General features: G+C 38.1%; 1 protein-coding gene across 3 annotated transcripts in view; it reads left to right on the top strand.

Moving 5' to 3' along the window:
- Nucleotides 1-13659, top strand: part of TUBGCP5 (tubulin gamma complex component 5) — a 103147-nt gene that overhangs the window by 77267 nt on the left and 12221 nt on the right. For all 3 annotated transcript variants that reach the window (XM_028087279.2, XM_028087280.2, XM_028087277.2), the window contains exons 17-21: nt 8436-8520; nt 8624-8744; nt 9227-9405; nt 10531-10656; nt 11235-11323. In XM_028087279.2, coding sequence (XP_027943080.1) covers nt 8436-8520; nt 8624-8744; nt 9227-9405; nt 10531-10656; nt 11235-11323 — 600 coding nt within the window. The remainder of the gene's footprint in view (nt 1-8435; nt 8521-8623; nt 8745-9226; nt 9406-10530; nt 10657-11234; nt 11324-13659) is intronic.

Below are 13659 nucleotides of genomic sequence, written 5' to 3'. Positions count from 1 at the left end.
ATACTTTATCCAGCAAGGCTGTCATTCAGAATGGCTGGAGAGACGAGCTTCCAAGACCGGCAGAAACTGAAAGAATATGTGACCACCAAGCGGGCCCTGCAAGAAATATTAAGGAGGGTTCTATAAAAGAAGAAAGACACCAAGACTAATATAGACCAGAAATTTACAGAGACAATCTATAGAAACAAGGTCTTCACAGGCGACATGATGACAAAATCGTATCTTTCAACAATCACTCTCAACATGAATGCCCTAAATGCTCCCGTGAAATGGCACAGGGTTGCAGATTGGATAAAAAGATATGCCCATCCATATGCTGTCTACAAGAGACCCATTTTGAACCTAAACATATATCCGGACTGAAAGTGAGGGGACGGAGAACCATTTTTCATGCCAACAGACCTCAAAAGAAAGCTGGGGTAATAATTCTCGTATCAAACAAATTAGATTTTAAGCTAAAAACTGCAGTAAGAGATACAGAAGGACACTATATCATTCTTAAAGGGTCTATCCAACAAGAAGATCTACTAATTGTAAATATCTACCCCCCCAACATGGTAGCAGCCAACTATATAAGCCAATTGTTAACCAAAATAAAGAATCCTATTGATAGTACTTTAATAGTAGGAGACCTCAACACTCCACTCTCAGCTATAGACAGATCATCTAAGCAGAAGATCAACAAAGAAGAAAGACCTTTGAATGACACACTGAGCCAGATGGACCTCATAAATATATACAGAACATTCCACCCTAAAACAACAGAATACTCATTCTTCTCGAGTGCACATGGAACTTTCTCCAGAATAGACCACATACTGGGTCACAAATCAGGTCTCAACTGATACCAAAAGACTGAGATTACCCCCTGCATATTCTCAGACCACAATGCTTTGAAACTGGAACTCAATCACAAGAAAAAATTTGGAAGAAATTCAAACACTTGGAAACTAAAGACCATGCAGCTTAAGAATGATTGGATCAACCAGGAAATTGAAGAAGAACTCAATTCATGGAAACCAATGAGAACGAAAACACATCGGTCCAAATGCTATGGCATACGGCAGAGGCGATCCTAAGGGGGAAATACATAGCCATCCAAGCCTTCCTCAAAAAAATAGAAAAATCCCAAATACACAACTTTACACCTTGAAGAACTGGAGAAAGAACAATAAGTAAAGCCTAAGCCAAGCAGGAGAAGAGAAATAATTAAGATTAGAGCAGAAATCAATGAATTAGAAACCAGAAAAACAGTAGAAGAGATCAACAAAACTAGAAGTTTGTTCTTTAAAAGAATTAATGCGTCGATTAACCTCTGGCCAGATTTATCCAAAGGAAAAGAGAAAGGACACAAATTAATAAAATCATGAGTGAAAGGGGAGAGATCATGACTAACACCAAGGAAATAGAAATAATTATTAGAAATTATTAGCAACAGCTGCATGCCAATAAATTAAGCAACCTGGAAGAAATGGATGCCTTCCTGGAAACCTATAAACTGCCAAGACTGAAACAGGAAGAAATTGACAACCTGAATAGACCAATAACCAGTAACAAAATTGAAGCAGTGATCAAAAACCTCCCAAAAAACAAGAGTCCAGGGCCTGATGGATTCCCTGGGGAGTTCTACCAAACATTCAGAGAAGAAAAAATACCTCTTCTCAGAACTGAAGCTGTTTCAAAAAATAGAAGGAAAACTTCCAAACTCATTCTATGAGGCCAGCATTACCGTGATCCCAAAACCAGGCAAAGACCCCACCAAAAAGGAGAATTACAGGCCAGTATCCCTGATGAATATGGATGCCAAAATTCTCAAGAAGATCCTAGCTAATAGGATCCAACAGTACATTAAAAGGATTATATCCATCACAACCAGGTGGGATTTATCCCTGGGATGCAAGGATGGTTCAACACAAATCAATCAAGGTGATAGAACACATTATTAGAAGAGACAAGACAACATGGTCCTCTCAATTGATGCAGAGAAAGCATGTGACAAAATACAGCATCCTTTCCTGATTAAAACTCTTCAGAGTATAGGGATAGAGGGAACATTCCTCAAGTTCATCAAATCCATCTGCAAAAAGCCCACAGTGAATATCATCCTCAATGGGGAAAAGCTGAGAGCCTTTCCCTGAAGATCAGGAACACGAGAAGGATGCCTATGGCCACTGTTGTTCAACATAGTACTAGAAGTCCTAGCAACAGCAATCAGACCACAAAAAGAAAAGATATTCAAATTGGCAAAGAAGAAGTCAAACTCTCTCTCTTCACAGATGACATGAAACTTTACGTGGAAAACCAAAAGACTCCACCCCCAAATTACTAGAACTCACAGAACAATTCAGTACAGGATACGAAATCAATGCACAGAAATCAGTTGCTTTCTGATTTCTTAATGTAACTGTAGAAAGAGAAATTAGGGAATTGATCCCATTTACAGTAACACCAAAAACGATAAGATATCTTAGAGTAAACCTAACCAAATAGGTAAAAGATCTATACTCTAGAAACTACAGAACACTCATGAAAGAAATTAAAGGAGACAAAAAAAGATGGAAAAGCATTCCATGCTCATGGATCAGAAAAATAAACATTGTTAAAATGTGTATTCTGTTGAGAGCAATCTATACTTTCAACACCATTGCGATCAAAATACCAATGGCATTTTTCAAAGTGCTAGAACAAACAATCCTAAAATTTGTATGGAACCAGAGAAGACCCCAAATCGCCAAGGAAATGTTGAAAAAGAAAAAGCTGGGGGCATCACGTTGCCTGACTTCAAGCTATATTACAAAGCTGTGATCACCACGACAGCGTGGTACTGATGCAAAAACAGACACATAGACCAACGGAACAGAATAGAGACTCCAGATATGGATCATCAACTCTATGGTCAACTAATCTTCAACAAAGCAGGAAAAAATATGCAATGGAAAAAAGACAGTCTCTTCAATAAATGGTGCTGGGAAAATTAGCTATATACAGAAGAATGAAACTAGACCATTCTCTTACACCATACACAAAGATAAACTCAAAATGGATGAAAGACCTCAATGTGAGACAGGAATCCATCAAAATCCTAGAGGAGAACATAGGTAGTAACCTTTTCGACATCAGCCACAGCAACTTCTTTCAAGACACATCTCCAAAGGCAAGGGAAACAAAAGCAAACATAAACTTTTGGGACTTCAAGGTAAAAAGCTTCTGCACTGTAGGGGAAACAGCCAACAAAAGTAAGAGGCAACCCACGGAATCAAAGAAGATATTTGCAAATGACACTACAGATAAAGGGCTGGTATCCAAGATTTATAAAGACCTTCTTGAACTCAACACCCAAAAAACAAGTCAGTAAATGGACAGAAAACATGAACAGACACTTCTCCAAAGAAGACATACAAATGGCTAAAAGACACATGAAAAAAAATGTTCAACATTATTAGCCATCAGGGAAATTCATATCAAAACCACATTGAGATACCACCTTACACCAGTTAGAATGGCAAAAATTGACAAGGCAAGAAACAACAAATGTTGGAGAGGTTGTAAAGAAAAGGGAACCCTCTTACACTGTTAGTGGGAATGCAAGTTGGTACACCCACTTTGGAAAACAGTGTGGAGGTTCCTCAAAAAGTTAAAGATAGAGCTACTCTATGACCCAGCAATTGCACTACTTGGTATTTACCTCAAGGACACAGATGTAGTCAAAAGAAGGGCCATACGCACCCCAGTGTCCATAGCAGCAATGTCCACAATATCCAAACTGGAAGGAGCCAAGATGCCCTTCTACAGACGAATGGATAAAGAAGAGGTGGTCCATATATACAATGGAATATTACTCAGCCATCAGAAAGGATGAATACCCAACATTTGCATCAACATAGATGGGACCAGAGGAGATTATGCTAAGTGAAATAAGTCAAACAGAGAAAGTCAATTATCCTATGGTTTCACTTATTTGTGGATCATAAGGAATAGCATGGAGGACATTAGGAGAAGGAAGGGGAAAATGAAGGGGGGGAAATCGGAGTGGGAGACAAACCATGAGAGACTATGGACTCCGAGAAACAAACTGAGGGTTTTAGGGGGGGAAGGGGGTGGGGGGATGAGTTAGCCCAGTGATGGGTATTAAGGAGGGCACATACTGCAATGAGCACTGGGTGTTATTTGAAAACAGTGAATCATGGAACACTACATCAACAACTAATGATGTACTGTATGGTGACTGACATAACATAACTAACAAATAAATAAATCTTTAAAAAAAATAGTAGTCATAATAATGAACATGATATGCCAGACAAAGCATTCCTTTCCTCACAGCCATGCCAGGTTACCTAATCTACTTAGTAGATTATTTTAATTTCTTTGATTTTTATGTCATTCTTTTTTATTACCTTTAATTCCTCCATAAAAACAGAATTTTTATCAATTATGTGGTTAGTAAAAGCAGAGTAACAGCTGGGTTCTTTCCATAAGAAGAAATTGGTGCCTAGCAACCCCAGGAGGGAGCCAGGGAAAGTGGTTTTTCACCACCAGCAGAAATTCATGAATTTGGTATATTTAATGTCACGGTCTATTACGATTTTTCTTTTTTTTATTGCTCAGACTCGCATTTTTACCCAGAGGGTACCCCTTCATATGACCCTAGTAATCTCAGAGTGTGTCCTTACTTTCAGGACTAGTCAGATGTACAGCCTTGTCCTGTGCACCTCCTGCTTTAGGCTTGTGCACCTTTCCCAGGAGCACTGGTCCCATCTATTTGGTGACTTAAAAATCCCTTTATCTGCATGCCAGAGTATTCATCAGTATTGGATTGTCAGTACTTCTGGGCTTTCTCAGTGGACAGAGAATTGAAATGTGTAGGAAGAATAATCATAATTTCATATTGATATTTCCAATTTATATTAAAGATTAGTTTTCACTTCTTTGATTTTCCTTTGTATTTCTTCTCTTGAGTGCTTATTAACACACTGACATGACTAATGATTTTTTTATTCTATAATAAATAGTAGTTCCAAAGTGACAGTAATAGCAACAAGTCCACTGAGAGTTTAAATTACTGTTTGTGATTGTTTTCTCTTCCTATACTATCAAATCATCAGAATAGTCTAGTTCAAAGTCACTTGGAATAATTCTCCATGTGATTATGCCACCAACTTAATATAGGGTCAAGTTCATTTGTTTTAGTTTTCTACTTTTAGGAACTGCTTTTTTTTTCCTTGATTCAATTTTGTTTCTTAATTATATAAACAGCTGTATATTTCTTAAGTTAAAATCATTGGTACAGTGGTACTTCTAGGGAGATCTGTCTTCTATTCCTGTTCCTGCTCCCTTTCCTTTAGGCAACCATTGCATGTTGTACAAAAGGTACCATGCATTGCCTACTCTGACATTTGGTTTATTTTTCTTATGTTACTAATGTATCTCACACCCACTCCATTTATAAGCTAGAGAGCTTATCCTTACTCCTTTACAGTTGACTGGCTTTCCACTGTATTATTTTCAGTCAGTTGTCCTGTTGGTGGGCTTTGGGTTTCTGTTCTTCTCCTGTGCATATCTGCAATGACTAACTAGTTTCGTACCTCTCACTTCATATTTTTGCCAGTGTAATTTTGGAATATATTCCTATAATGGGATTGCTAGGTAAAAAGGTAAATTTATGTGTAATTCTGCTAGCTGTTCCCAAATTTCTTTTCATATGGCCTGTATTCTTTCTGATTCCCACCAGCAATGTGTAGAGTGGCTTTCTCCACAGCCTCACCAACAGAATATGTTGTCAGACTTTTGGAATTTTGCCAGTCTGATGAGAAACAGTATCTCAGTATAGTTTTCATTTACATTTTTCTGATTATGAGTGAGCTTTATCATCTTTCCATGTTTATTTTTGAAATTTTTTATTGTGAACTATCCATATATTTTGCCACCATTTCTGTTAGTATCAGGTTATTGGTCTCTTATTCTCCATTTTTAGAAGCTATTTATATTATATACATTTCCCAATTCGACATTTGTCTTTTCATTCTGCTTATGGTATAGTAATTTTTTGTTGTTTGGTCATGTAGATTTTTTTAGTTTTATAATTTATCAATCTTTTGTCTTACTACTTCTAGATTTTGAGTTAAGAAAGTTTTACTTCTTTGCAGGTTACAAAGAAATTCACCCATCTTTTATCCTAATACTTGAATAGGTATTTTTACATTTAGGTATTGATCTATTTGGAACTTATCCAGCTAAAAAAGAAATAGATCTAGTTTTATCTTTTTCCAAATGACTAATTGGTTTCCATCACTTCTTTAAAAAGACAATCCATCTTTCCTGCATTTATTTGACATGCCCCTTTATCATTAAGTTTTCATATGTACTTGAGTATCTTTCTAGATTTTCCATTCTGTTTCCCTGTTCTGTTTATTCATGTGCTAATAACATCCTGTTTTAATAATAGGGCTTTCCTGGCTATTCTTGTTTATTTGTCCAAATGTACTTTATTGTCAACTTGTCTAGCCTCACCAAAACAAAAACTTAGATGGTATTTTTATTGAGATTGCATTCTATTCATAGATTTCAGGAGAAATGAGCCACCCCCGGGGACCCCTTCTGCTGTGGCTTCCATATGTTCTAAGCAGCTGTCTGCCTCCTCAGGCTTTCTGAGTCTGGCCCTCGAGTCTCCCTCTCAATTCCAGCATCAGTGCCAGTGCTGCTCCCCTGCCCTGACCAGTATCCGTGCCTTAACAACCCTCCCATATCCCTGCTACTCTTTCTGTAATCTCTTTGTGGGCCTCTTGCTTCCCACCTGCCTTTGGCACAGCTTCTCGCTCTACTGCCTCAGTCAGCACTCCTGCCTCCGACAGTTCCAGTCCCAGTTAATGGCTTCAGTGACCTGCAGATCAGTACCTTTAGCCTAGGTGCCTACACAGCCAGCAGCTTGTGACTACACTCAAATGTCATGTATCCAAAACTGAGGTCATTGTCTCATCCCAAACAATCTTTTGTCTCTTCTAGTAGAGCACCATTGTTCATCCCAGTGTCCAAAGGCAGTGTGGCTCATCCTGGATTCCTTCCTCTGTCCTAGCTCCTACACCTCCCTGGTTGTTCAGTTCTGCCTCCTAGATAACGTTTCCCCTTACCTCTCAGTGCTCACTCAAGAGCTCCTCTCTGACACCTCCTGACTGTCTCTGTGTCTCAACTTCACTCCCTTCCATTGGACCCCGACAGGGCCACCAGAGTGACTACAGTGGTACCAGCAACTCCCTCCACCAGTTGTGTTCAGATTCCTCGTTGGCTCCTCATAACAGATGGGCTGAGCTCCATCTCATGAGAGGGCAAGTTTTACTATCTGGTTCATTTCCCAGCCTCAATTCTAGTACGTGTACACATACAGACACATCATGTTCTCTCTTCTACCACACTTTCCATTTCAGGAATTTGGAATATTTCTTGTTTGCTGAAGAGCTGTACTCTCCCTGCTTCATAGCTTCCTCCAGTTAGGTGCTCTTCCATTTGCATGGCCTGGCAGTGGTCTGCTCTCCTACAAAGTCCTGCTTGGCCTGAATTGGTGCAGCACCTTGTGTCTGCTCTGGGATATTCTCTGGGCTATGAGCCCCTAGACGGGGAGAAGGGATTGACTTTCTTTCACCTGCTTGGCATGATGACTGACAAATAAGGTATTCAGTAAGTGCCTACTAAGTACTCAGTGGATGCACATAATTTACAAGCTAAAAAAAATTCTGACTAATGCCTGTGACATGGAATGAATTGGCTAATTTATAAGTCACACACTGCTTTCCATCTCTGGTTGTAAGGCTGCCTCCCCACCTCTGTGTTACACTTAAACCTTACATGGTCTGCATCCTGGTTTCATCATATGATGCTGTGGGAGAGTTACATCATTTCCCAGTCCACTGACAGGACTACTCTGAGGATTAAATGAGTAAGGGCAGTTAAGTGTCCATGTGGTGCCTGGTGCAAGAACATTTCCATGCACATTTGTTGCTTCTTTCTATTGAGAGTCACATTCAAACCAGTGTTAGGAAAGAGTGGGTGAAGCAGTGTGTATACACCTTTGCTTTAGAAGCAGACCCCATTGCTATTGATGGACTTGCACACACACTCTCCAGGGCAAAGAGAGCAGTCTCCCTCCACTGCCCTCAGCAGAGGGTCTATCTTCTGAGCCTGTTGCCTGAATTTTATCAGAATTAAGCACCCAGCCTATTACCATTATATCTTCTTCCCTGACTTCTACTTTTTTCCTAACTTACTACATATAAGTGTCTCTTTTCTTTCATAGCTAAACCCATTATTTAAAAACTTTACCCTCTTCTAAAACCAAATTCCTATTCTGGAATATATGCTAGAAAACCTTTATCGAAATATAAAGAGTATTTTTATTTGAGCATAGTACTTTCACAAACTAAAACTGAAATTTCTTTATCTAGTCTGTCTATATCTTATGAAAATGTTGACACAACCAAGAAGAAACTCCCTGTTCATATCTTAGATGGTCTGACCCTGAGCTATAAGGTATGTGCTGATATGTTTTTTAAGAACATTGTTTTCTATTAAAATTACAACATGCAAGTAATAGGTTACTTTCTACTCTAATTTTCTATTTTTGTTTTCATAGATCCCATGGCCTGTGGATATTGTTATAAGTTTGGAATGTCAAAAAATTTATAATCAGGTGTTCCTTCTCTTATTGCAAATAAAGTGGGCAAAATATAGTCTGGATGTTCTACTATTTGGTGGTAAGATTTGTTTTCAACAGATAAATTATAATTGAATTTTAGCCCTGAAATAAAGAAGTGGGTGATCTTTGGTCATTATTTATGTATACACAAGTGCCCAAATAACAAGTATTTATAGCAAAGGTTTTACAGTTGTCAAAATTAACTTCCCTGAATGAAATACCAGGGAATTGTACTGCAGTCAGTCTGAAATATAACAGCTTGATGAGGAATTTAGCCAGAATAAATATTCTTAAATCATGCAAAAAAAATTTTCATGACAAAGTATTTGGACTTGGCATTTATGTTTTAATGATGGTGATAAGGGGAACTTCACTGCTTTACCTTCCAGAGACACTGAAGGCAGGGTCCCTAATGTGCCTCCTGTAGAGTGCCCTTTGCAGGTTGATGACCACATCAGAAGTCCCACCCCTGTACAGTGGCATGGGTGGAATTTGAGTAGATGTTCTTCCCACTGACTCTGCTCTTTCAATCTTGTACAGAACTAGCTAATACTGCTGGAAAACCACAACTCAGAGAAGGACTTTTATGTGAACAAGCCACAACTGCTCAGTTTGGACCACAAAAGGAACCAATAAGACAGCAGATTCATCGTATGTTCCTCTTGAGAGTAAAGCTCATGCACTTTGTGAACAGCTTACACAACTACATCATGACCAGGGTTTGTGTCTGGATTACTTCTGATATATTTATAAGAGCCCACAAAATACTTGTAGACTATAAGTATGAAAATAACACACATAAAATATTTGATCATAAATATTGGCAGTGGGGGGAAGTGTTTTTTTAAACATGCCAGAGCACGTGTATCCAGAGAGTCCCTCCTGTCCAGCAGCCTCTTGGGATGGGCGTACCCAGAGCTCCTCTTCTGGAATTGCCTTCAGAACTTGCAGTATAGACTTTTAAACTATCAGTGGTGACAGATCTGTCCCTGGAAAATGGCTTCAAATTTTAGTAACAGCCAAAAATCTGTCAGGCTAGTGTGTGTAAGGAGGAAGATGCAGCCGGATTATATATTTTTTCTTAGAAACAAGAAGCAACCCATTATGAAGTAAATGAAACTGCTTTTCTTATACATCTTAAAACCAGATCTAGAGGAAGTCTGGAAGAGGAGTTCAGATATTTGAACAATAGCAGTATTCTTGGAAGACAGTACTCATTTGGGATTTAAAATGGTTGCTTTAAAAAAAACTCATTTGTATACAAGTTCTAAAACTCATTTTATTTGGAAGAAGTGAGCCTTTAAAGCCTGTGTTTTAGACATGATGCATGTGGCAGAGGTGCTTTCTGCTTACCATGCATTGGCTTTCAGAGGCAGTCTTAAACTCTTAATTATTGAGAGCAAATGGTAGGAAGTTAAGTTTTTGCTTGTTTCTTGTTTTCTAGTTAAAGTATGTCTATGCTCCTTTTAAAGAAAGATCATTATAAAAACATTGGAACTTATAAAAACATGTAAGTTCAATTTACCTGATAATTAAACAAACAAAACAAAACCAATGCATTTTGTATGTGATTTGATGTATTTGCCCCTCCCCACCAGGAATAGTCTGTTGGTCCAAAGTAAGGCATTCATTTACTGTGCAAATGGATTTCCTAAAGAACTGGCCCCACCATTATTCTAGGATAAGAATGTCAGCCTTTAAAGCATGTACTTTGTAAATTTTACAGTTGTAATTACTGAAGAAAGAATTTGAGAGGAGTAGAAGAGGTTGGTAAAAAGTTTTGTGTCTAGCATTCAAGTCCTCAAAGAAGTCTGCTAATTAAACTTTTCATCTTTCTCTTCAAGATTCTTCACAGTACAGGGCTGGAGTTTCAACATCAAGTTGAAGAAGCCAAGGATTTAGATCAGTTGATTAAGATTCATTATAGATACTTGTCAACCATCCATGATCGATGTTTGCTGAGAGAAAAGGTATGTGAGATGTCATCTGCAGATTTGGCCACCTAGATTTTATACTTACTAAGCAAAATATTCTATAAGGAATGACCAAATCAAATAAAGTTACAAATTTGTGCCATATTACTAGAAATTATATCTAAGAGAAATAGATGAGAACTGTATTATGATCATCTGCACCCTTTACTGCACTTGGATTCAATTGGAAAATTGTGTCTGCAGTTGTGGAATAATAGTGCTTTAGTCAGGAAGTGCATCCAGCTTAGTGAGAATGTATGGGATTAAGTCAATTTACAGCCATTGGACTACTTCCTCCCTTTTGTTGGTGAATTCAAATAACCATCCTAGGAAATGGTGACTTGCTCTGTTGGTCAGACTTTGCTGCTAATACTCCCTATGTCACAGTGCATTAGATGGGTGGCCTAATTCCAAGTGCACTTATTCACAGCCTAGCACCTTTCCATATTATATTGAAGGCTGTCATTGCATTGATGAACTTTTTTTGTGACTCATGTAGATTAAATAAAAGTGTTGGTGTCAGTGTCCAAACATAGTTACAGAGCCTGTATTCTGTCTGTGGCTTTAATCTCCAGGTCAGTTTTGTGAAAGAAGCCATCATGAAGGTATTGAATTTGGCTCTCATGTTTGCAGATGGTTGGCAAGCAGGTCTGGGGGCATGGCAGTAAGTATGTAGCTTGTGGAACCTCTGCATTGTGACCATTTCAGCTTTCCTTTTAAAACTGGCTTTTAATGTAAAAGAATGACTGCTTTTCTGTGAGGGCTCACTGAAGAGTGGGGGGCACAAACTTTCAGCTCTGGGCTAGAGAGTGGGGCGCCACCATTTTCATCCTCCCCCCCATTGGTACTGAAAGCCATCAGGGAGCAAAACAGCACCACGAAGTGGAATCCGGAGCCACTAACACTGAGCTTGGCCCCCCGACAAGGAAGGTGCAATTTCCCACCACAAGGGCACCGGAGAATCAGCACAACAGGCCCCTCCCCCAGAAGACCAGCAGGAACAACCAACGAGCACCAAATTTACCTATCATACAGAACTGCAAAACTTCAGCTCTTGGGGAAAACAATATATAGCATTTGCAGTTGTTTTATTATTCTTTAGTCTTTCAGTTTTATTTTTTCTCTGTTTTCTTATTTTTTCAATTCTTTATTTTTATATATACATTATATATATATTTGCTTTCTATTCATTGTATATTTTATATACTTTATTATATATATATATGTGTTTTCCTTTCTTTCCTATTTTGAAATCTAGTTTCTTTTAACAAGCAGAGCAAAATAAATCCAGAATCTAGTATTTTGTTTCGTTCAGTTCATTGTGGTTTGATTTTTTATTTTGTCTTGATTTTGTTTTCTTCTGGTTTGTTTTGTTATTTTTTTCTGTTGTTCTTGTTGGTATTGTTGTCTTTTCTCTTTCTTCTATTCTTTTCGGGACATAATGACCAGATGGAGAAATTCACCATGAAAGAAAGAACAGGGGGTAGCACTCAATGCCAGGGATTTAAATATGGATACAACTAAGATGTCTGAACTAGAATTTAAAGTGATTATAAAGATACTGTCTGGGCTTGAAAAAACCATAGGAGACACTACAAAATCCCTTACTGGAGAAATAAAAACTAAAATCTAATCAGGACAAAATAAAAAATGATATTACTGAGATGCAGTAAAAAATGGAGGCTCTAATGAGGATGAATGAGGCAGGGGAGAGAGTCAGTGTTATAGGAGACAAAATGATGGAAAATAAAGAAGCGAAAAGAAAGACAACTACTGGATCACAAAGGGAGACTGTAAGAAGTTAGCGATTCCATAAAGCAAAATAATATCCGGATAATAGGGGTCACAGAAAATGGAGAGAGGGGCAGAAGGTTTATTTGAACAAACTATAGCTGAGAACTTCCCTAATCTGGGGAAGGAAACAAACGTTCAAATCCAGAAAGAACAGAGAGCCCCACCCTCAAAATCAATAAAAATAGGTCAACCCCTCAACATATAATAGTGAAGCCTGCAAATTTCAGAAATAGAGAATCCTGAAAGCCACTTGGGACAAGAGGTCTTGAACCTGCACGGGTAGAAACATAAGGCTGGCAGCAAACCTGGCCACAGAGACCTGGCAGTCCAGAAAGGACTGGCATGATATATTCAAGGTGCTAAATGGGAAAAATATGCTGCCAATAATACTTTATCCAGCAAGGCTGTCATTCAGAATAGAGGAGAAATAAAGAGTTTCCAGGAAAACAAAAACCAAAGGAATTTGTGAACACTAAACCAGCCCTGCAAGAAATATTAAAGGGAATCCTTTGAGCAAAGAGAGAGCCCAAAAGTAACGAAGACCGAAAAGTAACAGAGGCAATCTACAGGAACAGTGTGACTTTACAAGTAATACGATGACACTAAATTCGTATCTTTCAATAATTAACTCTGAATGTAAATGGGCTAAATGCTCCAATCAAAAGACATAGGGTAGCACTGGGTGTTATGCACAAACAATGAATCATGGAACACTACATCAAGAACTAATGATGTAATGTATGGTGATTAACATAATAAAAAATTTAAAAAAAAGACAGGGTATCAGAATGTATTAAGAAAAAAAAAAGACCTATCAATATGCTGCTTAAAAGACACTCATTTTAGATCCAGCAACACCTACAGATTGAAAGTGAGGGGGTGGAGAACCATTTATCATGCTAATGGGCATAAAAAAAAAAGAGTAGTCATCCCTAGACAAACTAGATTTTAAATCCAAGACTGTAATAAGAGATAAAGAAGGACACTATATCATAATTAAATGGTCTATCCAACAGGAAGATGGAACAGTTGTAAATATTTATGCTCCTAACATGGGAGCAGCCAAACATATAAACCAACTAATAACAAAATTAAAGAAACACATTGATAATAATATAATAGTAGGGGACTTTAACACCCCACTTACAGCAATGGGCAGATCATCTAAGCAGAAGATCAACAAGGAAACAAGGGCTTTGAAAGACA

The sequence above is a fragment of the Eumetopias jubatus genome, unplaced genomic scaffold (genome assembly GCF_037043125.1).
Source record: "Eumetopias jubatus isolate StellerSeaLion01/CBP00866 unplaced genomic scaffold, mEumJub1_p1.0 scaffold_7, whole genome shotgun sequence".
Classification (NCBI taxonomy): Eukaryota; Metazoa; Chordata; class Mammalia; order Carnivora; family Otariidae; genus Eumetopias; species Eumetopias jubatus.
Note: the sequence above shows the minus strand (reverse complement) of the source record. Positions and strands in the feature narration are given on the sequence as shown.